The sequence below is a fragment of the Suricata suricatta genome, chromosome 3 (assembly GCF_006229205.1).
Source record: "Suricata suricatta isolate VVHF042 chromosome 3, meerkat_22Aug2017_6uvM2_HiC, whole genome shotgun sequence".
Classification (NCBI taxonomy): Eukaryota; Metazoa; Chordata; class Mammalia; order Carnivora; family Herpestidae; genus Suricata; species Suricata suricatta.
This window is the reverse complement of record NC_043702.1, coordinates 148,364,200-148,391,058: the sequence shown is the minus strand read 5'-3', so window position 1 is coordinate 148,391,058 and position 26,859 is coordinate 148,364,200. Positions and strand designations below refer to the sequence as shown.

Here is a 26,859-nt window from a genome sequence, read left to right as displayed (position 1 = left end):
AATTCAGTCTATAATTGCCATTGTAGCCATTACAGAGCTACCTCAGAGTTTAGCATCCGATAACACTCAGAAATAAGTTTTTCAAAGAAAGCCTCTTATTCTTAAGTGAAATGGAAATGCTAGTTAATCAAGGATATAATAAAGCTGAAGAAAATCAGGCAAACCATAAGGGACCAAAAGCTGAGTGAAGTTAAAAGATCATCTGCAAAGATGGTTAAACAATGTTTTAAATGTTTTATTTATTTTTGAGAGAGAGAGACAGTGTGAGCTGGGGAGGGTCAGAGAGAGAGGAAGACACAGAATCTGAAGACAGGCTCCAGGCTCTGAGCTAGCTGTCGGCACAGAGCCTGACATGAGGCTTGAACCCACGAACCATGAGATCATGATCTGAGCTGAAGCCGGACGCTCAACCGACTGAGCCACCCAGGCGCCCTGGCTCGGTCTTTGGATTTCTTCTCCGTCTACTTTCATTCTCTTGGTGATCTCATTTAAATCTCATGGTTTTAAATGCAATCTATACATTTATTAACATTCAAGTTCATATGTCCAGTCTGGACCACTCATCTGAACTCCAGACTCCACTGCTAAGTCTTCTCTTGACATTTCCATGTGGATGTCAGTCAGACATATTAAATTTAACACTCCTAAAACCCAAACCACATGTCTGCTCTCTGCCCAGCAAACCCATTCCTTTCACAGTCATCTTTATCTCAGTTAATGAAAACTCCATACTTTCAGTTGCCTTAGCTAAAAGTTTTGGTGTCAACCCTGATCACTACCCCTGTCTCCATTTTTTTCTACCCTCTATCCAATTTAGCAGCAAATTTCATTGGTTCCATATCCTGAATATGAAAACTTCTCAGCAGCTTTACTACTCACTATCACTTTGGTCCAAACCACCATCAGTTTTTTCCCTGGATGATTGTAATAACCTCCTAACTGATGTTCCTGTTTCTACCCGAATCCCATTAGAGTATATCCTCAAAATAGTCGACAGAAGAACTCCTTAAAATATAAGTATAATCATGTCACTCTTCTGCTCAACACTCTACTCACTCATTCCAATCAAGAGCCAGAGCCTTGACAATGACATCAGTCTATGCCTTTGGGCCCTTCTGCTCCTTCTGCTCTACCACACTAGTCTTTTCACCTGTCCTCAAGCATGTCAGCTGTGCTTCTGCCTCAGAATCTTTGCAAGTGCTGTTCCCCCTGCCTACACTTCTATTCCCATATGTCCACATGGCTCCGCATCTGACTTCCTTTAATTCTAGGCTCAGATGATGCTTTCTCAGCGAGTCTATCATGACCACCCTACTTATAACGCATTATACATATATTATACATATATAACGCACCCTACATTATATACTTATAATGACTACTCAGCTTCCTATCCCTGTCAGGCATTCCTTCCTATCCTACTCTACATGGGTTTTCCCCAAAACACTCATCACCTTTTCACACACTATTTACTTCACACACTTATTTTATTTATTGTCCATCTCCTCCACTAGAATGTAAACTCCTTAAGAGCAGGGCTCTTTGTTCATTGTTGCATCTCCAGTATCTGGAAAATTGCCTGCTTACAATAGGCACTTTAAAGTACTTGTTCAGTGAATAAATGACAAAAAAGGTTATCTCTATAACCAAATGGTAGGACCAAATGGGAAATGCATTTAGTCACTTTTGGTAGTAGAGACATTTCTGGGGCCAAGTGGCTCCCAAGGCAAATTTTATTTTCTTTCCATTAAAGCTTAGTTCAAAACCAAGCTTTGCCAGCAAATTTTTATATGCTTCTATCTTCTATTTAATTTGAAAATCCTATATTTAATGACTACTTCCTTTGGTCCACTTTATCAACATGTACTTTCCACTAACATGCCACCAGCCATCTAAGGCAGATACCTTATTAGTATTAGCAATACTAATGAATTAGTAATTCCTTACCAGTATCTCCTTTATCAATGCATTTTGGAGGGTGATAAGCAATCCAAATCTACTATTCTATCCTGGACTAGGAAAACTACACTGCTAATTTTGAGGGTGAGGTTTCAGTGATTCTGTTCAGATTGAGTCACCTGACTTGCCTAAAAGACTAGTGTGGTAGAGCAGAATGAGCAGAAGGGCCCAAAGGCATAGACTGATGTCACTGTCAAGGCTCTGGCTCTTGATTGATGGAGAGTAGGGATGCAGACTGAGGCATCTTGTATGGAAATTCTTACTTCATTAAAGATATAAGTACCTACCTATATCAAGGACAACAGAGGAATGCTGATATTCTACCCACTGACTGAATCTTGATACTCAGAGTAGGCCTTTCAGTTGTCCTTCTAGAAGATATTCCTTCACTTAAGGAAGTGAGATGCTACTAGCAAGTCATTTTGAACATATAATCTGTTGAGTAAAAAACCAAATGGATAAATAGGGAATGCAGAAGGATTTAAGCCCCAATTTCAAGTCTGTTTCACTAAAGTCAAATAGAAAGGTCCCCTGATGCAAGATACAGGTGTTCAACCAGCAGAGTTTTCATGTCTCTGAATACTTCTTAACTTCTTTGGGCCTCAGTGTTCTTAACTATAAAATGGGTCCCTAACTCAAGTTATCTCTAAAATCCCAAATGTTGGGAGGCAAGTAACTTTACTGCATGAGCTGTGTTCTTTAAAAACTCCCTTTAAAACAAAAGAATCTACCGTTCAGCTTCCTTAGGGCACCAATGCTCAGCAGCATCTTTTCTGTTGACCACTTGTGCCCTCTAGTGATAAACTTAATTATAAAAGAGAATTGGCATGGCAAACAGTCTGCTCCAGAGGAGTAAATAGGGGAAAACAAGAATGCAGTAGATAAAAACAGTGTTAAGCAGAAGAAAGACAGGCCAAAGATGTAGGTAGAAAAAGATGGAAAGATGCCAAATGGCCATCACTTTCTGCAGTATGCCGATGACTGTGCCTCCCAGAACATTCAGTGCAATTACTTCTAGTAAAGAATACAAACACACTCCTGAATAGAAAATTTTTTCAGTTATCACTGGAATCCCCTTCTTTCTCATATTGAGATCTAGATACAGTTTCTTTTTCACATAGTGAGATAATGGATATATTAAGACTTCTGGGAAATATCTATTACATACCCCATGTGGATAATTAACAGATGTGCTTTAAACACACCTGTCAAGGAGGTGCTGAGACATTATACAGTCATCACCAGTCTCATATGTTTCTGGATATACCGGTGGAGACAGGTTCTGACTAAAACCACGTAGTGTGCTGGGCTTAAGCAAAGCCCCCAGCCTACTAAGTATCATTCCCTGGTGTCACCACCATAAAAACGCATGACTGGTCTTTCTCTCATCACATAATTGATAACAAATATCAGGGCATTCCTGGCAATATATCTTACCTGTATAGCAATGCTGGCTACATTTTTTCTAGAGCAGGTACACAAAAAGAAGAAATAGATTTCAGCAATACCAACTGGGATTTAGGTTAAACAATAGAAAGGTCTTCTTAACCACGCTGTTGTTACTGGCACATGGGTGAGAGGTTAAAGACTCTTCTTCTGAAATCTTTAAGAGAAGGAAGCAAAATCTGTACTTAATTCTAACTCTGATTGAAACATAAGATAGTGATAATAACTAGTGAAGTTTCCTTTCGACTCTTAAAATGAAATGTGACTGTATGTTTCATATATATGAAGTTCAAGAACAGGCAATACTAATCCATGGTGACAGAAATCACAAGAGTGGTTGCCTCTTGGGACAGGCAAGGGGGCACGAGAGAACTTTCCAAGGTGATGGAAAAGTTCTGTATCTTGATTCAAGTGGTGTTTGCACTGGTATATATACTTGTCAAAACTAATTAAATAGTTCACTTAAGATCTGTGCAGTATACTGATTGTGAATTAACTAAAAAAAAATTATATATATATATATATATATATATATATATATATATATATATATATGCCAGAGTCTTGGGAAGAGTTACCTTTAAAAATAATAGATTCCACCACTCTTCAGGAATAGGCTAAGAAAGAGAAGGGAGCTGTCATGACCTCAGTAGCATATGTAGTTTTACTGAAGCAAAAACCAAGAAAAGAAGGAAGTGGCCTGGCTTCTCAGCAGTACCCATGCTGATTAGCTGACAGTGCCATTGCAACAGAATGCCCCCTCCTTTGGCTGGCTCAATTCTGCCGCCTGCTGGAAGGACATCGAGGTCAGGAAGAAAGAACGGTCCCAAGATATTACTGATTGTCTTGAAGTTGAATTGCAGCAATTTACACTGGGCCATGGCCAGGCAGGTTGCTCTGGGGGGGGGGGGGGTCCATATGATGATAAGGGCATCATGCCTGCTAGTGTTAGAAGAGTAGGGTACTTGGGAGAAAAATAGTTAAGTGTTTTTTTCCCCCTTTTTCCCTCTTCAGTTAAGTAACGTTAAGGTTGTAACCCAATCTAACGAAAGCCAGACAAGACTAGGGCTGGTCTGCTTGTGCTCACCTGGGCGGGCCTACCTCCCCTCACATAGTCTGCAGCCCAAGGAGATGGTGGGGCCCAGGTGAATGTTTCACTGAAATAAGCTTGAGTAATCAATCAAGCAAATGTATGGCTTTTAAAGGATTCCTTACCCTGTGCTGACTTGTCACCAGTCTTTCCTTCTACATGGTTGATGGGGCTGGAGATGGGCACCTGGAATATGCCTGTACCAACTCTGGCTTGCCAGCATACATTTAAAGTTACCATTCTAGAGATAACAGACTATTTATTCTTCTCTTAGGATTCACAGTGGAGTCAGCTTGACACACGGCAGACACTAGCAGATACCCTCAAGCAACTGGATGAGTGAAATGTTTTTCAGTCTGACAAATGACTTTCATGTCAAACCTCAATAGTCTCTGCAATTCCTCACCAATCAGAAAATCCTTTCTATAATTTTCAGTCACCTGACCTAAGATGAAATTCTCTGGGAAGCACTGTATCAAGAACATTTTAGCTTTCCTTACCTGGGGTCCTTTATTAGGATTTTGCCATGTCAAGTGGTTTGGAATGGTGGAGACACAGATTTTCACTGACAAAAGACATCCTGTCATAACAAAGCTGGCCTTGTTTTTACTCCCTTTATGGATTCAAATAGCCTCTGTAACCCTCAAGGGATTACAGCCCATTGCAGTGCTCTATAACCTATTACACAGATCTTCTCTTTAGGTATCTTATAATTCCCCAAAGCAACTTTCCTACATTCACTCTTTGTGGCTCCAAAAGCCTTTCCCAGCCCCATTGAAGAACTGAAGAGTTACTGTTATTTTTGCATGCAAATAACACACACACATGTACACACACACACACATACACACACACACATCCTGCTCCAAATAGAACCTCTTTTGTGGTATTTCCACTGACACAGGTCACCTCTGTGAAGCCACCTAGCTTCAACCAGGAGTAGGCAATTCCCACCTGTGTCACCATTAGTCTCCTGGGAATTGCTTTTTGGAAGGCCATTACCGACTATTTTGGATCTTGACTAAAATATAGGCAGGTCAATGACATAATATAGTATTTCTATTTCCTCTGCTAAGAATGAGTGAGTTGTCAATTTTCAGGATGGGTTATCAAACATATTCTAAGAACACACTTTCAACTAACTATAGGGTATAAGAAGGCCATGTTTTTACATAATTTCCAATAAAAATGTACATATAGTTTCAATTCATTTAGTCAAAACCACATTCCTTCTAGAACAACAGTACTAATAAGGAAACCACTAACTTTTTGTCATGTTTGAGTAGTTATAGGAACCTGGAGTATAAGGAAAGCTGAACCCAGGCCATGCACCACAGAGATGGATGCCAGGCTGGAGTTGTCTAAGAGTCAAGGGTTTAATCTTATTTCAAAGTCAAATATATGTAACTTTTGGATTGCGTAAGGTTATATTCTTCACATTTATGTTCCTTTCTATATAAAAGTACAGATCCATTAGAAAAATAGAATCACTCTCCAATATTCTTCCGAAGATTTCCAAGTAGTTTCTACAATCCAGTAACATACTCACAGGAGAGAAAAAACAGACAGATCCTACAACTGTGTGAGAGATCAGCGGAAGGCGTAGAGAAACGCAGGAAACTTGCTCAAGAGCATGGGCGCTGTTACAGCAACTGAGACAATACCACCAACCAACACCTGCCACACCTCTCAGAGCGATGTCTACCTCCAAACTCTCCCTCGGCCCAAATCTGCATAGGGCCTGCTCATTTCTATTAAAAGTTTATGCATATCAGAAAGGCTGAACCAAAAGGACATGCTTCACGGGCCTGCCACTTACCAGGGCTGCTTTTACCTCTTCAGAGACGTCAGTTACATCTTCCTAAAAAGGAAGGAAGGGGAAAAACAAGAGGACTATGGTCACAGACATCCTTGAAAGCAACAAGGTCAGCTCCCATCAATTATGTATCTTGGCATCTGAAACCCAGGCAATGAGAACTGACTGCCAAGTGATGCTCTGTTACTGCTGCTTTCAACAGCCGCCACAGGCAGACAGCTTAGGAACATTGCCTGTCATTAAAAACATCAAATAAGCCATAGCTGGAAAAGGGATGTCATTAAGAAAAACAGGCTTTCTTTCACCTCTGTCAATAGTTATCTATATGGTCTTATAAAAAGATATTTTTGGGGTGGCCAGGTGGCTCAGTTGGTTAAGCGTCCAACTCTTGATTTCAAGCACAGAGCCTGTTTGATTCTCTCTCCTTCTCTCTCTCAAAAGAAATAAAAATTAAACATAAAAAAAATTTTTTTAATGAGATACTTTTACCTAAAAGATGGTTTCTCATAGATGACTATATACTGTCTCATTTCTTGTCTCACTGAATGGTTCATCTAACTTTTAAATGATCATTGGTAGCCAGCGGGACCTCCTGATTATTGGTCACTTGATTTTTAAAATGTCAATAACAGGGGTGCCTGGGTGGCTCAATGGATTGATTTGCACTGAGGTCATGATGTCACACTTCATGAGATCGAGGCTTGAGACGGGCTCTGCACTGACAGCATAGAGCCTGCTTGGAATTCTCTCTCTTTCTGTCCCCCACACCCTCACTGCCCTGCTTGCACAAGTGTGCTCTCTCTCTCCCCCAAAATAAATAACAAAATAAATATTTTTAAAAATGCCAATAACAAAGTTGAGCGAGAAGGGTATAGAAGATAGACTCCTGGATGGCTCAGTTGGTTAAGCATCCAATTCTTGATTTCGGCTGAGGTCATATCTCACGGTTCCTGGATTTGAGCCCCACATTGGGCTCTACACTGATAGCATGAGGTCTGCTAAGGATTCTTCTTCCCTCTCTCTCTATGTTCCCGCCTTGTGTACTCTCTGTCTCTCAAAATAAATTTTTTTGTTTATTTTGAGAGAGAGAGCAGGGGAGGGGCAGAGAGAGATGGAGAGAGTATCCCAAGCAGGTTCCACACTGTCAGCACAGAGCCTGACACTGGGCTCAAGTTCACGAACTGTGAGATCATGACCTGAGCGGAGATCAAGAATTGGATGCTTAACTGACTGAGTCATTGTTCCTCAAAATAAATTAAAAAAAAAATTAATGACTCCTTTCCATAGACCCACACATTATAGGTGGGAATATAAAAAAATAAACTTAAAAAAAAAAAGAGAGGATATAGAACAAGAGGGTGAATTAAAGTACTGCATGTGTGTTTGCAGTTCATAAGCACTACTATATTGGTCTTTATTTTAAAGCAAAGTTAATCTAGTTTATATTGTTTCTTTTTTCCTCCAAAAGAGTAAAATTGAGTCAGATGAACTTATGTTACAAACAGATTATAGGCTCCTTGAAATTCTTGTAGTGGTCCTAAAATACTTTGTTAGAATCTCTGATAATATGTGATATTTAGAAATTGTTGACTACCTACGTGACTTTCTGGGAATATTAGAGAGGATGGCTGATATTTGACAAGCTTATTTCCTTGTAATAGTTGCTACATGGTTGTTGCAGATTTTGAGTTTTTTCATTCTTCACCAATTATTTACTGAGTGCCTACTATGTGCCTGGTACTACTGTTCTAGGCAGTGGGCGTCCAGCCAAGAATATACCAAACAAGTCCCACAGAGATAAGTCTTTTTTTTTTTTCTCTTTCTTCAGTAATACTTCTTGACAATCTGCAAGATTTATAGGACCACATGGGACTCTCTCTCTCTTTTTATTATATTGTTTATTGTCAAGTTGGTTTCCATATAACACCCAGGGCTCGTCCCAACAAGGCCCTCTCTCTTTTTTAAAGTCAACATAAAGGACGACAGCCACGAATAATGTGATACATCCCAGCACGGACCAATGCACTCACATCCTTTGTCCAGAAATTGATGCCTGTGCCTCTTCGCCGCTCCTTGGGCCTCCTCCTCTCACGGATGGACAGCCTATTAGAGGACTGATCATCCACATCTGCATCTTCACTCTCTGGCCAGAGATAAAACAAAGCGTGATCATAGGAATCTGGGGCAAGCACGCTAGGGAGGAGCCTGCACATTCTGAAGCTCCACGTACCATTTTTGTCCATTTCCTTTGCAATTGCGGCGTTTGTGCTGGTCTCTGAACTCTCGGATTCAGGGACCGAAGATCTGCTTGTCCGCAGCAGATGGGAACTGGTGTAGAGAGTGGGTCTTGATGCAGAAGGAGACACTGGTGTTGTGGGTTTGTCCGGCTGTGCCGAATACCTCAGACGACGATAGACAGGCTGGAAATGATCCAGGGTGAGAAGTTAGAGGTCATCCAACCAAATGATAAGGAAAGCAGACTTATTAAAGAAGGGTTTTTTCTATACCAAGTATAGAAAGGCTTGAGTAGATACTCAATAAATAGCCACTGAGCTGAATTACAGTTAGTTAATTAGCCAGAAAGGAAACAGTTTCTGGATTCTTATTCTGATAATACCATCATGTGGACAGCAGTCCAGGAAAATTTTTTCCTAAATTGACACAAGGGCATTAAGTAGTACTAATCTTGTTAATAAAAATGCCTTTGATTTTAGAATGAAAATAAGAAGAATGGTGGCCTTTTCAAGATGGAACACTGAAAGGCAAGGTTTTTATGGAAAAAGAAAAAGCTCGGGAATATGAAGAAACAATAGAGAGTTACCTGACAACAGAGACCAAATCTGAGCATTCTATAAAATTTAGAATATTCTACCAAATTGCCATAACCATGCTTACTGAAACTTTAAAATATTCCCATTTTCCCCTTTGAACTTTTTTTTCCCCAACGAAAAAGACAGAGCCTGATGATAGCCTTAACTTGGTTTATTACAGATGCACAGATAATTATTACTACATGTAGGGACTGTATACTTTTTTGTTTATAAAGACAGAAGCAATAAAATATAGTTAGCTTTGGAATCAGACAGAACTTGGTTCAAATTCTACCTTCAGCACTTACTAGTTGTGTGGCCTTGAATAAGTTATTTAACTTCTCTGGGCCTTAGCTTCCTCATATGTAAGTAAGTGTATATATATATATATATGTATATATATATACACACACACACATATATATATAAAATGTATGTTAGGTGCTTAAAACAGTAGCTAGCAATAAATACTCAATAAACCTATAAACAGTAGCTGATAAAAACAAAACAAAACAAAAAGCAGAAAAAACACAAAAGAACCTTAGTTAGTCGATATAGCCTAGCCATTCAGAAATGGAGCAAAGCCATTCTTTTCTCCTCTAACTATGATAATGGTAAAGTTTAACATCCCAATTGAGACACTTCTGAGAGTGAAGATGAACGGTATCGCTAATTACACAGCGATAAGAGGTGTAATGTGAACCATCTTTGGTAAACCAGGAGGAGTTATGTTCACCCTAAACATAACCCTATACCTTTGACTACAAACTCCATTTGAGAAAGGGAACAGAACAAATCATGGAAAGAGCCTAAATGTCCATCAACTGATGAATGGATCAAGAAGATGTGGTATATATGTATACAATGGAGTACTATATGGCAATGAGGAAGAATGAAATATGGCCATTTGTAGCAAAGTGGATGGACCTTGAGGGTGTCATGCTAAGCTAAATAAGTCAGGCAGAGAAGGACATATACCATATGTTTGCATTCATAGGTCTAACAGAGAGACCTGGCAGGGGACCATAGGGAGAGGAAGAAAGAGTGAGGGACACAGGTCAAGGGAGACTACTGAATACTGAAAACGAACCATGGACTGAAGGGGGAGGGGGATGGATGGAGGGGGTGATGGTCATGGTGGGGGGCACTTGTGGGGAGAAGCACTGGGTGTTATATGGAAACCAATTTGACAATAAACTATTAAAAAAAAAGAAGTGGAAAAAAAAAGAGAGAAAGGGAACAGAAGTTAACATGTCTACCTCAATAGTGACATCTTGTGGCACAGGATTAAGTGGTGCTTTGCAAAATCAGGCTTGTAGAAGTTTAGAGAACAATAGAATCAGGCTGAGAGAGCACTCGAGCCTGACAACCTATGCTCAAGTTCTTGCTCAACCACTTCCCATCTGTGCAAAACGCTGGGCAAGTCACTTAACCTCTTTCCTCCTATTTAAAGTGGGAATAATAATATATACCTCAGAGGGCTGCTTTGAGGATTAAATGAATTAACACATATGAGATAGTTAAAATAATGCCCAGGATAAAGTAAATGCTCAATAAACCCTCACATTTCTATTTGTATTTTTATTACACTATAACCTCTCTTTTTAGGATAGAAAGGCATCATTAGTTTAAGAATTAGTTAGCTACACCACTGAGGTAATCATTTTGCTATATATATCAAACTATCAAGTTGTACACTTAAAACTAATAACATGTTTTATGTCCGCATCTCAATAAAACAGGATAAAAAGTAAGCATTAGTTAATTCCAAGAGTACACAAATGATCGATCACCTAGAGACTGACACCTTGAGTTCTTTCAGTTGCCCACACTTACCTAGAGACAGACATGATCAGTGTTTTCCAGGAGTTGTCCATTCTAAAGTAGCACAGCGCTTGAATTATCAGTGAGGAAGGGATTCCCCCACATTAATGGCCCTGCTTTCAGCACAGTACATGCCAGAAAAATGACTTACCTCCTCATCCAGACTCCCGCCCCAGGGTTGACAGCCCTCGCCAGCTTCCTTCGCCGGGATTGCTGAGGGCTCATGCTTCTCTGGGCTTCCCTCAAGCCCTTCGGGGACCGCGGGCTTCTGGCTAGGCTGCTCCTGTGCTTGCCGTTCTGCCCTCGACCGGCTGAATGTCCTTTCTGCTTCTTGAAGGTCTGTTAGTGTCACACCCTGGGAAAATGGCACAAGGTCAGGGAAGTTTCACTTTAACTATGGAATAACTCTTTTTTTTTTTTTTTTTGAGAGACAGAGAGAGACAGCATGAACAGGGGAGGGTCAGAGAGAGGGGGAGACACAGAATCCGAAGCAGGTTCCAGGATCTGAGCTAGCTGTCAGCACAGAGCCTGACGCGGGGCTTGAACCCACAAACCGTGAGATCATGACCTGAGCCGAAGCCGGACGCTTAACCCACTGAGCCACCCAGGTGCCCTGGAATAACTCTTGATAAATGAGCAGGGAAACTGCCTTAAAGATCTAATAGTATCAAAGTCGAAATGAAGTTCCTCCAAAGCATGAGGCCATTTCAAGCAAGATATGCTTAAAATAAACAAGTCAGTGTGCAAAGAGCCTAGCCTGAGTCTAGGTACCTTTCAAATGTAATACTTAGCTTTTCCCCTTTGAGTTTTAGGAAACAGGGCAACATTGATGCCCGCCTGTTGTAGATGTAATGCTCTTGTCCTCCTAGTTTGCAATATCTTTGTTTGAAAGCTCCATCCCCTCTACCCCTACCAAGGGAAAATGGTTACCAAGAGAGATTCTCTGAAGAGCGGATACTAGAAAAACCTAATTTTACTTATAGGAAGAAAAACCAGCTCCAAAAAAGTGAAAATTCAGAGCCAGGCTAGAACAACAACAAAAACCAACCAATAAAAAAAAAAAAAAAAAAAAAACAACCCCAAAACCACCCCCCAAACTAGCTTTACTCTAAGACGATTTTCTAAGTAACTCTAGAAATGTCACACAGAGACGTTCCAACAATTGATAGCTCCCTCAGGCTCTCAGGAGCAGTACTACGGAAGAAAAACAATTAGGAGGCATCTGTAGAAAAAGGGAGACAGAGAGTAAGGCTCAGAGAGAGGTGATTCTAACTCAAGCAGCTATATGCTCAAGTCCTCAGGAGAAGGGAGTTCTAAAGCTGGAAGGTAGCTAGCTCGGCAGGTACTATATCCACAACGTGTTTGTTTGCTTTTAAACTAATCATAAATTTAGTCACTCACTCTCTTAATAAATTATTAAGTGTCTTTAAGCACTGGAACTAAAAAGACAAATTAAATGATTCCTGTACTCGAGAACTTTTTAATCTAGTGGAAAAGGCATAAGAAAGTAGATGAGTATAATGGAATGTTAAGTATTAAGACAGAATATATGACCCAGTAATTTCCATTTCTGAGAATTTACCCAAAAGAACCAAAAGCAGGGTCTCAAAGAGATCAGGTGTACACCCACACTCATAGTGGTATTGTTCACAATAGACAAGTGGTAGGAGCAAGTGAAGTGTCCACCAGCAGGGGAATGAATGAACAAAATGTGGTACATACAGTGGAATATCATTCATCCTTAAAAAGGAATGAAATACTGATACATGCCACAACTTGGAAGAACCTAGAAGACATTATGCTAAGTGAAATAAGCCAGTCACCAAAGGACAAACACCGTATGATTCCACTTGTATGAAGTACTTAGATTAGTCAAGTTCATAGACATAAGAAGTAGGATGGTGGTTACCAGAGGTTGGGGGGAGAGATGGAATCATTGTTCCGTGGGTACGGAGTTTCAGTTTGGGAAGATAAAAAATGTACTGGAGACAGATAATGGTAATAGTTGCAAAATAATGTGAATTACTTAATGCCACTGAACAATACACTTAAAAAATGGTTCAAGTAGTAAAATTGTATGTTATGTATATTTTACCACAAGAAACTAAACTGAAACAAAAAAAATTATAGTCAGTCTTGGTCTTCATGGAGGTTACATTCCAAGAGGGGAAAACAGAGAAATAAACATCAAGCAAAAAAAAAAAAAAAAAAAATAGCTGTCAAAATTACTATAAAGGAAGGATACTTAACCTATTTTGGGAAGGTCAGGGAAGACGAGGGCACATTTGTAGCTATTTATAAAGTCCCTTTTACAGTCCTCAGCTTTCCTATGTGACCTCTGTAGAATTTAAAACTGTTACCTTCACCTGGAAACTGACCTCCCTCCCTCCCTCCCTTCCCTCCTTCCTTCCTCCCTCCCTTCCTTCCTTCCCTCCCTCCTTCTTTTTGAGAGAGAGTGCTAGTAGGGGAGGAGCAGAGAGGGAGACAGAATCCAAAGCAGGCTATGTGCTGTCAGCACAATGCCCGACATGGGCTTGAACCCACGAATTGTGGGATCATGGTCTGAGCTAAGTCGGGCCAGGTGCCCTGGGGAAACTGACTCTTCACTTACTTCTATACTGCTACTATTTCCTGGTTTACTTGCCATTCTTCTGGCTGCTCCTTTTAATTGTGCTTCATCAGCTCATCATCCTCTGCCTCCTTAATGCCAGTTCACAGCTTTCTCTCCCTTTCAGTATGCAATACTGAAATTCATGGTCATGTTACTAAGTTCATGGTCATGTTACTCCTGGCTTGGATTACTGTATTAGTCCTCTAGTTTTCTAACTGGTCTTCTAGTTTCCTGGCTTCACAAACATACTTTTGCCCACCACTCCCATCAATTCTCTGCATGGTGACTTTTCCAAAATATAACACAGATTATATCAGACTCTTCCTTACTTCAATGGTTCCCTTAGGAATTTTTTTCTTTTAAAAACATCTTTATTGAAGCATAACTCACATATCATAAAACCCACCGTTTAAAAGTACAGGCATACTAAGAGATATTGATGGTTTGGTTCCAGACAACCGTGATAAAGTGAGTATCACAATATAGCTGGTCAAACAAATTTTTTGGTTTCTTGGTGCATATAAAAGTTGTGTCTACACTATGCCGTGGTCTATTAATTCTGCAATAGCATTATGTCCCAAAACACAATGCCTTAGTTAAAAAATGCTTTACTGCTAAAAAAAAAAAAATGCTAGCAATCATCTGAGCTTTTCAGTGAGTCATAATCTTTTTGCTGGTGGAGGGTCTTGCCTTTATGTCAATGGCTGCTGACGGACCAGGGTGGCTGTGGCCATTTTCCAATATGACAACAATGAAGGCAATGTGCTGCATCGGTTGACTCTTGCTTTCATGAACAATTTTTCTGTAGCATGCAATACTGTTTGACAGCATCTTACTCACAGCAGAACTGTTTTCAAAATTGGACACAACCCTCTCAAACCCTGCCACTGCTGTATCAACGAAGTTTAGATAGTATTCTAAATCCTTTGTTGTCATTTCAATAATCTTCACCAGGAGTAGATTCCATCTCAAGAAACAACTATTTTTTTGCTCTCCCATAAGAAGCCGCTCCTCATCTGTTCAAGTTGTCATGAGATCATAGCCATTCAGTTCTATCTTCAGGCTCCACAGCTAACTCTAGTTCTCTTGCACATCTTTCACATCTGCAGTTACACATCCCACTGCACTTTGAACTTCCAATTTGCATATATAGATAAAAAAGGCAGTATCTACAAAGAGCCATAAATGGAGGTCTGCCTGTATACAACACAGTGGTTCTTAGCATGTTCACAGACTTGTGCAGCCACCATCACCATCTCATTTCCAAATATCTCACCACCCCAGAAAGAAACTCCACCTCCATCGGCATCGACTCCCCCTCCCCCCTTCTCTCTCACCCCCGGGAACCACTAATCTATTTTCTCTTTCTCTGGCTTTGCCTATTCTGGGTATTTTCATATAAATGGAATCATGTCTGGTTTCTTTCACGTAACAGGAAGTTTTCTTAAGGTTCATGCACATTGTAGCACTAGCATGTATCAGTACTTCATTTCTTTTTATTGCCAAATAATATTCTATTGTATGGATATACAATAATTCATTTATCCATTTCTTTGTTAACGGATATCTATATTCTTTTGTCCCCAGTTATGTTGACTGTTTAATTTACCTGGTTGCTCAGAGGCTCCGCTGTGCCCACCACTGCGATACCTGCTGGGAGGAGCTGAGGTGCCACCAGCCACACGACGCTAACCCTGGCTGCTGCTGGGAGCCCAGGACTCAACTCGGCAGCAAACTTGCAAACTCTACACATAAGCATGGTCTACACAGCAAGTAAACTCTAGCCAGCGTTCAGAGATGACACTAAATTTGGGATGTGGGCTACTGTGAATAATGCTGTTATAAACATCTATGTACAAACTTGACAGGCACATATTCCTTGAGTACATATCTAAGATTAGAATTGCTAGGTCATATGGTATCTGTGTGTATAACATTTTGAGGAACTGCCAAACTGTTCCCCTTTAGGGATCTTAAGATGTGGCCCCTTAAGCCACAATGGAATGTTTAGTCTTGTGAAGGAAAGGAGATACACCTGCTCTGAGCCCGGAGCTATAAAAGTGAGAGTGGGTAGATGTGGCTATAAACTCATCTGACACTACGGAGTGTAAGATTTAAGACAGGTGAAAACGTTTACTACAGTGGCTGGACTAAGGCACTCCTCATACTGTTTTTTAATTGCACCTCCAACAGAACGGAAGACAGACAAAAGGACATAAAAAAGAAGGTCACACTCACTTGAGTAGACCTTCGAGTCTGCCGAGCTTGTCTGGAACGCGCTTTTCGTAAAGATTCTGCTTCCTCATCCCGTACAGGAGTCAGATATGACCTGCAGGGGAACAAAGTAATACCAGAAGTAAGGCCTTTGCTACATGTACTTGAGGAATGACCAGGGACTTCCACAGACTGAAGTGATTTCTGCACGCTAAGAATGAGTTTGGGCAGAATCAAAATGATAGAGATGCTATCAGGGAAAACTGCATACTCTAAGACATTACTTTTAAATGTATTACTTTCAATGCAGAATCATGTCATCTGTAAAATGAGAATTTCATTTCTTCTTTCCCTATCCTTACAAGTTGTATTTCTTTTTTTGATTTAATGCTCTGGCCAGAACCTCCAGGACATGTTGAAAAGGAGTGATGACAGTAAATTTCCATGCTTTGTTCCTGCCTTCAGAGAGAGAAAGCATTCCGCATTTTATTACTGTGATATCTCAGATTTCTATAGGCAATGTATCTCAGTTAACTGAGAAATGAATCAATGGTTTTTTTTAACTACTAGTGTGTGTCAAACTTATATGTATTTCTTCCCCATATATTGAGATTATCATTTTTCTTCTTTTTTTCTGTTAATATGGTGAATCACATTGAATAATTTTTGAATGATAAAATAACCTTGAATTCTTAGGATAAGCTCAATTTGGCCATGATGTATCATCCTTTTTTTTTTTTTTTTAAAATATTTTTTTTTTTTTTTTTTTTTTTTTTTTTTTTTTTTAAGTAAGCTCTATGTCCAATTTGGGACTTGAAATCACAGCCTTGAGATCAAGAATCACATGTTCTATCCACTGAGCCAGTCAGGCACCCCTAAATAGAGTTACTTTTATATAGATTCACTATTACTTAGTTTAGGATTTCTCCATCACTGTTTAGTAGAGAAATTGGTCTATAATTTTCCCTTATTATAATAACTGGCCAGGTCTGTAAATTAAGGTTTTATAAGTTGAGAAGTGCTTTCTCCTTGTCTATTTTCTATAAGAATTTATATAAATAAGATTAGGGTTGTTTCCTCTTTAAATAACTTAGGAAAGTGCACCACTGAAAACATCTGTATTTTTCTTTTTAAAAAAAATTTTTTTTATGTCTTTATTTTGAGAAAGAGAGACAGAGAGTGAGCGGGGGAGGGGCAGAGAGGAGGGAGACAGAATCAGAAGCAGGCTCTAGGCTCTGGGCTGTCAACACAGAGCCTGACGTGGGGCTCGAACCCACAAACCGTGAGATCATGACCTGGGCTGAAGTTGGACGCCTAACCGACTGAGCCACCCAGGCACCCCTCCCTTTTTTTTCTTTTTTAATGTTTATTTAGAGAGACAGACAGTCAGGGAGGGACAGAGAGGGAGACTGAGAATCTGAAGCAGGCTCCAGACTCTGAGCTATCACCAAAGAGCCTGACAAAGGGCTGGAACCCATGAACTGCGGGGTCATGTCCTGAGCTGAGGTCAGACACTTAACCAACTGAGCCAACCAGGTGCCCCTGAAGACATCTGGATTTTAAGTGCTCTTTATGGCAGGGTTTTATTTTATTTTTTTATTAAAAAAATTTTTTTTTACACTTATCTATTTTTATTTATTTATAAGAGGCAGAGAGACACAGAGCACAAGTTGGAGAGGGCCAGAGAGAGGAGACACAGAATCTGTAGAAGGCTCCAGGCTCCATGCTGTCAGCACAGAGCCTGACGTGGGGCTCGAACTCACAAACTGTGAGATCATGACCTGAGCTGCAGTCAGACACTTAACCAACTGAGCCACCAAGGCACCCCTATGGAAGGGTTTTAAATAAGCGGTTCAATTTTTAAAACTGATTTAGGCCTAGTCAGATGTTCAGTTTTGGTAGTATTTGTTTTTCAAAGAACTTTATATTTTTATATTTAGTGGCACAAAATTGTTCATAATATTCTCACAGTATATTAAAAAAATTTTTAATGTCTATTTGTGAAAAAGAGTGAGAGATGAGAGTGAGTGGGAGAGGGGTATAAGAGAGGAAGACACAGAAGCTGAAGCAGGCTCCAGGCTCTGAGCTGTCTGCACAGACCCTGACACGGGGCTCGAACCCACGAGCCATGAGATCTTCACCTGAGCCAAAGTCAGACACTTAACAACTAAGCCACCCTAGTGCCCCAATTCTTATAGTATATTTTAATTGTCATTTTAGTATCTGTAGCAATGATTCTCGAGTTCTTTGGTCTCAGGACTGTTTTACATTTTGAAAAATCATCGAGGACCCCTGAGGAGCTTTTGCTTATGTATGTTGATTAATATTTACCTTAGCAGAAATTTTAAAAATATGCACTTATGTATTTAAAAATAATCAGCCCTATTACAAAAAGTTTCATCAATTATGTATCTTTCATGAAAAATAACTGTTTTTTCTAAAACAAAAAAATTTAGCAAGTCATATTGCACTTTTATCATTTTCTTTAATGCTGGCTTAACAGAAGATTCTCATACATGCTTCATTCAATGTGTTGCAATACGGTGTTTCATTTAAAATATATAAAGAATATACAGTCTTGCACAGGTCTGTAGTTAGAAAAGCAAGGAGTAGGGGCACCTGGGTGGCTCAGTCAGTTAAGCATCCAACTTCGGCTCAGGTCGTGATCTCACAATTTGTGAGTTTGAGCCCCGCATCAGGTTCTGTGCTGACAGCTCAGAGCCTGGAGCCTGTTTCAGATTCTGTGTCTCCCTCTCTCTCTGGCCCTCTCCCACTCGTGCTCTGTCTGTCTCTATCTCAAAAATAATAAACTATAAAAAATTTTTTAGTTAAAAAAAAAGAAAAGTAAGGCATACTACTATAATAGCTGATAATTATGGGTATTCTTCCTTAACACTATAAAAGTTCTTATCATGAGGGAAAAATTTTAATTATGTGTGATGATGGATGTTAACTAACCTTAATGGTAGTAATCATTTGATAATATATTTATTAAATTACTAAGTTGTACACCTAAAACTAATACAATGTTATATGTCAATTATATCTCAATAAAAGTGGAAAAATAAAATATAACAAAGTCAGGGAAGCAGTAGAGAGGGAGAGAAAATCTTAAAAGCGGGTTCCATGCCTAGCATGGAGACCAACACAGCGCTCAACCCAATGATCCTGGGATCATGACCCAAGCTAAAATCAAGAGTTGGATGCTCAACCGACTAAGCCACCCTGGTGTCCCCACCTTTGATCTTAAGGCAGTCTTTAAATTTTTTTAAATGTTTTTAATTTATTTTAATTTATTTTTGAGAGACAGAGAGAGACAGTGTGAGCAGGGGAGGGTCAGAGAGATACAAAAAGAGAGAGAGAGGGAGATACAGAATCTGAAGCAGGCGCCAGGCTCCTAGCTAGCTATTAGCACAGAGCCCGACACGGGCCCAAACTCACCAACCATGAGACCATGACCTGAGCCAAAGCCAGATGCTTAACCAACTGAGCCATCCAGGTGCCCCAAGAGAGTCTTTAAATATTGGGAAGAAGCAGTCAATAATACCACTCATAGGGGGCAGATTTAAATTTTCAAAATTCTAATTTCTGCATGAAATTTAAAATTTTATAATTGGCCACATTTTGTGAGTCTCACTTTGTTCATTTTCAAGAAAATGTCTGCCAAATACCCAAGTCTGAATAACCTGTCTTCCCAGTCATTCTGTCAAGTAAAAATGGTATTCCAGGAAAAAAGTAGTCAGTTCTTTTTAATTCTTCTGGACTCCAATTATACTTATGTTATATCTTACTGGCCATGATCTATTCATTTATTTTGCTTTTTCTGTATTTCCCATCCTTTTCTTTCTCTGGGTTTCATTCTGGATATATATTTTTTTTTCCCCTTTTTTGAAATTTTATTTATTTAAGTTATCTCTAGACCCAACATGGGGCTTGAACTCACAACCCTGAGATCAAGAGTAGCATGCTCTTTCAACTGAGCTAAGTTGCTCCCATTCTGGATATTTTCTACTGTCTACCTAATTATACTATTATCTCTTCAGCTGGTCTACTATAAACTCATAAGTTGAATTTCTAATTCCAGTTATTAAATTTTCAGCTCTAGAATTTCTACTTATTTCTTTTTAAAACAGATTACAGTTCTATGTTGAAATTTCCTATCTCCTATTTTCTTGAAGATATTAACCATAATTAGTTTAAAATCCATGTTTCATAACATCGATATTTAGATCTGTTGTTATTGTTTATTTTAATCAGTCTTTTGGTAAGTCAGGCTTTTGGTAAATTTGGTATTCTGTTAATTTCTGAATTAATGCCAAACATCTTTTTAAATATTTAAATACATGCTTTATTAGAAAAATTGTAAGTGCAGGAAGCTGCCTTCTCCTCGACCATTTTTTTTAATGTTTTATTTTTGATACTGAGAGAGACAGAGCATGAGAGGGGGAGGGGCAGAGAGAGAAGGAGACACAGAACCGGCAGTAGGCTCCAGGCTCTGAGCTAGCTGTCAGCACAGAGCCTGACGCGGGGCTCGAACCCACAAACGTGAGATCTGACCTAAGCTGAAGTCGGAGGCTTAACCGACTGAGCCACCAGGTGCCCCTCAACCATTTTCACATTATCTGAGAGATGCAGTGAAAACAATACAAAATACAGAGCTTATCAAATTTATTATCATCATTTTTTATTTGAGAGAGCGAGCAAGCACATGAATGGGAGACGGTGGGGGCGGGCAGGGAGAGAGGGACAGAGAGGGAGAGAGAGAGAGAACACTAAGCAGGCTCTAAGCTGAGCATGGAGGAGACCCAATCCCACAACCCAGAGATCATGACCTAAGCAGAAATCAAGAGTCAGACCCTCAACTGACTGAGCCACCCACTATTTATCACATTTAACACTAAACATCATTCCTTAGAGACTGCACGTCCAGCAAGATTGAGAATAACTGCCAAACACTTTTAATGAAAAAATGTAGTGATAACTTGCAGCTCTGAAAGATGTCATCCTCCAGAGAGGCTATTCTTTTGCTCTGGCAGTTAGGTTAAGAGAGTGATTCTCAAACTTTCATCTGCATCAGAATTATTTAGGGGGGTTGTAAAATACAAACTGCTAGGCTCTACCCCTACAAGTCCTGATTCAGTAGGTCTGGGGTAGGGTCTGAGAATTTGCATTTCTAGTTAGATCTCTGTGATGCTTCTGATATGGCAACCATACTTTGGGAACTACAGTGCCAAGACAAATGACCTTAATCTACTTTGAGACTGAGATGATTGGAAGATAGCCTTCAGTCTTTGCAAAAGCTGGTCTATTTCTGGTAAGCTTTTAACTTCTAGAATGTGGCCCGTCAGTGGTCCCAGATGAAAGTATGGGACCCCTCTTCCTGAACTCTCTAGTGTTTGTTCCCACAACTCCATGAGACTACTGAAAATTCTGCTCAGTTTCTTAGCCTTGTTGCTATGGCTTTACTAATCAGCAAATGCCTCAAGGGGAAAAGCATAGATAAATGTTGGATTCAATTCTTTATGATTTCCTTCTCTCCAGGATCTTGATCCCTCAAGTCCTCAATATAATTCTCCAATTCCCCCAAAGATACTTGTTAATATTTGTCTAGTTTTTCTAGGTATTCTCAGTGGGAGGATTTTGTATACAAGATATGCCATGGCCTGAAGCAGAAGTCCCCAACCAAGCTCTTCATTCATTCATTTAAGTAGGCTCCATGCCCAATGTGGGGCTTGAACTCAGCACCCTAAAAGATCAAGAGTCACATGTTCTATTGAATGAGCCAGCCAGAAGTCTCCAAGCTTCCCTCAACGTAGATTAGTAAATGGGAATTCTGATATATTAAAAAAAATTTTTTTAATGTTTTATTTATTTTTGAGAGAGAGAGACAGCATGAGCAGGGGAGAGTCAGAGAGAGAGACACACACAGAATCTGAAGTAAGGCTCCAGGCTCTGAGCTAGCTGTCAGCACAGACCCTGACGCGGGGCTTGAACCCATGAACCATGAGATCGTCACCTGAGCCAAAGCCGGATGCTCAAACGACTGAGCCACCCAGGCGCCCCAGTGGGAATTCTGATATATTTGTCAACCCACTGTAAATTTGGTACATTTGAGTCCTTCCATAATATGCTTCTCTCCTCTGGGTGAAAGGAAGTTCTAAGTCTCCAAATTTACAAAGCTGTGGACCAGACCCTGGAATTGATGACCACACTAAGGACTAACACTCCATGAAATTCTGTCTCAGTTACCAGCCAGACTACTCACATGTCATTTCTACCTGCAAAATATATAAACCATCACTATTATGTTTAATTTTTGACTGTTATCCTTTCTTTGTGTACTAGCCAGGAGTGAAAGAAAAGAGCTTCAAACTGGCGAATCCCACTGCCTGTTCTAGAGTTTAACTGAATAAGAGAAACAGAGTTAGTAAGAGCAGGTCCAGTAGGTAAAATCAATAACATTTTACCTGACTTGAAGTCTTGGATATTTGAAGTCATATATGTTTTTCATGGAAAAATTAGAAAAAAGAAAAAAAAAGGCAGAAACAAAAATAAATGAAAATTCCACCACGTGAAAATAACCCATTTCATTCTATTACATACATGTCTGGATTGTTATCTATGTATGTATCTATGTATTTAGATTTTTCAGTGAATATCACATATACTATTTTGTTGTCTGTGTCAATATATGAAATGCTGACGATTTAAGTTGTAAAAAAAAAAAAAATCTAAAGGCAAAACCCAGAAAACTCCAGTACTTGAATTATACATATTTTTGAGGAAGAAAGAAACATTTTCATTCATTTTTCTTTACCTAGATGTGGATGCCAAGGTTCACAAAAGTGATGCACCTAACTACGGCTGCCTTGAGGACACACTAGTTTTTTTGTAGAGCCCAACTCCTTGCACTTCCTAAAAATCTAGACCAGGCAGTGAGCAAACTGGTCATGAACCAAATCTGGCCTGCCATATTTTTGTAACTAAAGTTTTAGGTTACTGCAGTGATGGAGTTTAATATTTGCAATGGATACAAAATAGCCTGCAAAGCCTAAATTATTCATTATCTGGCCCTTTCTAGAAAATATTTGGCAACTCCTAGGCCAGGCCAAACCCACCCTCAACACACCTTGCTGTCTCTGGGAAGCATGTGAGGCATCCATGAAATCAGAGTGCTATACGACCGCTAGGAATTCGTATCGCCATGAAAAGAGAATAGGTCTGTGCTCACGATATAGCATAATAGAAAGTATAACAGAAGCCACGGCTTTAACATATATCTGTGGCTTTCTTACCTCCAGATGAAACTAGACTAATGTCCCCAATTCAGTGGCATAGAAAGGAATTCCAATGCCAAAATCCCTTGATTACTGTATCCGTCTACTATGTTTCCCTGAGGGCAGGAAGCATTTTTCTTTGTATCCGCTATGACTCTGAGGTTGCATAATCAATGGAATTCAAATAATTACAGAAATTAGCATGACTACACAAAAATAATTTGTCCTCTGCGTCTAAAATTCATAGGGCACCTTTACATACTACAGATGGACTAACTCTGTTCCAGGAAGCGATGTAAACAAAATGCCTAGCAAATCACCAGTGAACATGAAGAAAGTTACAATAAATAGTAATAGAAGACCTAAGATATCTTCTGACGAGGACAGCGTAGGGATAAAGTACCCTGGCATGGGAATCAAACTGCTGGCCAGATGATCTTGGGTAAACTGTTTAAATACTCTAAACCCAGTTTCTTACATGATGGGGATATTACCAGCGGTAACATATATTAGCAGGTACAGGTAAGGCTGTTGGGAAGATTAAATAAAAAGCGCATGAAGCGCGGAACGCCCGCTGGCACAGAGTAAGGCCTCAGTACAGCGCAGCTGCTGCTGCTGCTGCTGCTGCTGCCTGAGCACCACCACTCCTCCCACTGCATTATTTTCATCACCGCATTAAAAGCTCAGCGTGGTATTCTGGAAAAGAAAGGCTGAGTGTACTGTAATATCCATCCCATCTAATCTAATAAAGGAGTTCCCCTTAATTATTTTTTACCAGAAATGGATAATTCATTTGGAAGAGGTCTTCACTCCCTTGAAAATATTCTCCATGAAGGTTCAAAGGACTAAGTAAAATCAAACTACTTTACGTAGAAGAATGAGAAAGAAATCACCTTGATCTCCAAGGCAAGAACAAAAGCTGTTTTCCCTAAAATGATGAAATAAAATTTCTGTCTGGTATCTACCAACAGGAAATTGGTTTTTGAAATAGCTTTAAGGAGTCCTATATCTAAAATCTATTCTGAACAGAAAGGGTACTTAAATTTTTAGCTTTAAACAGGGAAGGACCACGTTGAGTATGTGTCTTTTATAGCACTTGTGAGGCTATGGTCATTAATTACAGGATAAATAATGGTCTTATAAACAGCTTGTCATTCCTTGGACTACATCCTATGTATAAGGATACATAGATAAAGGTATTCCAGAAAGGCCAAAAAGAACTGCTTCAACATCCATCTGGAAGTATACATAGACAGCTATAGGAGAGGGTGACAACTTAGAGAAACAACAGAATCATAAACCTGTGGCTAGAGGCTTTATGACATCAAGAAGTCATCTGATTTAGGGGAGCCTGGGTGGCTCAGTCAGTTAAGCATCTGACTTCAGCTCCGGTCATGATGTCACAGTCTGTGGGTTTGACCCCACATCGGGCTCCTCAGTGACAGTGTGGAACCTGCTTGGGATTCTCTCTCCCTCTCTCTCTGCCCCTCTCCCACTCACGCTTTCTCTCTCTCAAAAATAAATAAATTTTTTAAAAGTCATCTGATTTAATTCTAAGACTTCATCTAGAGATGTCAGATTCCTCTTTTATCAAATGAGTTGATCAAAGCCTAAGGAAACATTAACATATTTACCTAAGGTCACAATGCTGTTCAGCCACAGACCAAAGGGCCTAGCACCAGTCCTTCCTCCAGCACAGCATTTCTTATCTTCCAGCACTGCAATTCCAACCAGGACCATGCTATCCTCATTATGTGGATTTATGGATAAGACATTTCTTTTTCCAAATCTAGCAATATCAGGAATTAGTGAATAAATATGTCTGTCTTGCATTAGACTTCTCTTAACTTCCCTTGATGTCTCCCAAGAGTATACCATAATCAACACTGTCTGAGGAACGAATGGTTTTTACATTTTCAGAGGTTGTCACTAACACACATCATTAAAAAAAAAACTGTAAGTGACACGTGATATGAGGGACTACACTCTTCTTCAGAGGATGTTGTTGACTCTACACTTGCCAGGGCCCTATCAGGTAGGTTTTAGTTCAAGTTTTGCTTGCTATTCCTAACTGGGTAGGGATGCTAACACTATGGTACAGTAGAAAGAACACATACCTGGGTTCTAGTTCTAGTTCTGCCATTAACTACTTGTTTGACGTGAAGAGAATCATTTAAGTTCTTCGTACCTTAGCTTCTTCACTTACAAAATGAGGAGCAAGTCTATAGTTTTAAGGTCTCATGTAGCTTTAAATCACAGTGAATCCATATTTATGTTGCTTCTAGTCAAACAGCCTCTAAGTCCTCTCACTAAAATGTCCGTTCATTGGTTCTGGTCAGATAATAAATTTCCTGTATCCTATAGGTCACTTTCTTTGGTGTAGTCCAAAAGAACTTTGCGTGATAATGAAAAAGTTGTGTAATTTTAAATTAATTTAAATCTAAATAGCCACACATGGCTACTGGCTACCATATTGGACTCCACAAGTCCCGACAATCCACTTAAGAGACGTTATCACCAAACTCTCTCCTTAAACCTGAAAACCAGATTCAGCTCATGTAACATAAGCCTAACAGAATGCAGTTTGTCAGTCAAAGTTTAAAACCAATTGATTTTATTTTCTTCTCAAAAATTAAGTTCCCATTTTTCTTCTGTGCTTCTCAGAGGCATTATTACAGTAATTGTGCATTTTTATATGTGGCACTTTTAAGTTGTATAACGTAGTGCTGGGGCTCCTATCTTTAAGATAATTTATAGCTACAGCAAATAGGATCAAGCTCACAGATACAGCACACTTCAGAGATACTTTCTTCCTCATGGCAGCATTTATACTCTGCTAACCCCATATGCCGTACCCCGAACCACCCTACTTTCCCTCTGCCCCCTTTACAAAGAGAGCACTGAGAAAACAGACTGTTACCTCCTCGCGCAGGCCTGCATAGCAGAATGAAGGTCAAAAGATGTGTGGAGACGAACAGCAAGAAAGGTAAGTGGCTGCTGGGCAAGACTGCAGTCTCAGCACCCCGTCTCCCTTGGAAACTAGAAAAGGCTTGCACTTCCACTGCTATCCAGCAAGCCAGAGGCAAAGCTTGCAATTTGCTAAGAACCTGCTACTAAGAAGGAGGAGGAAAGGAAGGGGAGGAGAAAAGGCAGGGAAAGCAAAATCTTGGGGCTCGGCAGAGCCAATGCTGTTAATAGTGCCCAAAATATCATTCCATTAGATGCATATTTTATACACTATACCAAACCAATCAATACTACTTCTCATTTCATGGGGGGGGGGGGACTCTCCTTTATGTGAAAGAAGACAGAGCAAGAGAGATGCAGCATTCTCGTTCTGGATATTATTTCATCTGCCCTTGGGCTATCCTAGTTACTGCATCTTCCTAAGTGGGCTGTAAATACTGTCTCACTAGAGGCTCAGGCCCAGCCAACTGGCAAATGTCAACAGTGGTAAAGAGAGAGACAAAAAAAGAACACATGACAAATGCAGGGACAAATTTCAGACCTGGCATAGATGGCTTAAAGCTAAATAGAGGGAGACTGTAAGTACTGCTCGATCAGAGAAGCTAATAAGTACAGGTCAGAAAGACTTCTAGATATGATATGTGTCACATATCAGGATATGATCTGATGTCAGTTTAGGAACAACTGTATTCAAGTGCTCCTGTGACACATTCTCTTCTCTAATTCAACATTGAGATCAGAGCTAAAGTTTAAGCAAGGAATCAAAGCTACAACTCTGCTAATCAGACAGTTATTTTAAAAGGAGGGAGGACTTCCCTTGGCTAAACTAAGCATCTCCTGAATCC

The 26,859-nt window shown here is 39.8% G+C and overlaps 1 protein-coding gene across 6 annotated transcripts in view; it reads right to left on the bottom strand.

Annotated features, from left to right (window-relative positions):
• The window catches only part of PPP1R12B (protein phosphatase 1 regulatory subunit 12B), a 207,698-nt gene that overhangs the window by 72,874 nt on the left and 107,965 nt on the right, over positions 1-26,859 (bottom strand). For all 6 annotated transcript variants that reach the window (XM_029935479.1, XM_029935473.1, XM_029935475.1 and 3 more), the window contains 5 exons: positions 15,795-15,885; positions 11,097-11,300; positions 8,542-8,731; positions 8,342-8,454; positions 6,315-6,356 (listed from right to left, as the gene is read on the bottom strand). In XM_029935479.1, the coding sequence (XP_029791339.1) occupies positions 6,315-6,356; positions 8,342-8,454; positions 8,542-8,731; positions 11,097-11,300; positions 15,795-15,885 (640 nt within the window). The remainder of the gene's footprint in view (positions 1-6,314; positions 6,357-8,341; positions 8,455-8,541; positions 8,732-11,096; positions 11,301-15,794; positions 15,886-26,859) is intronic.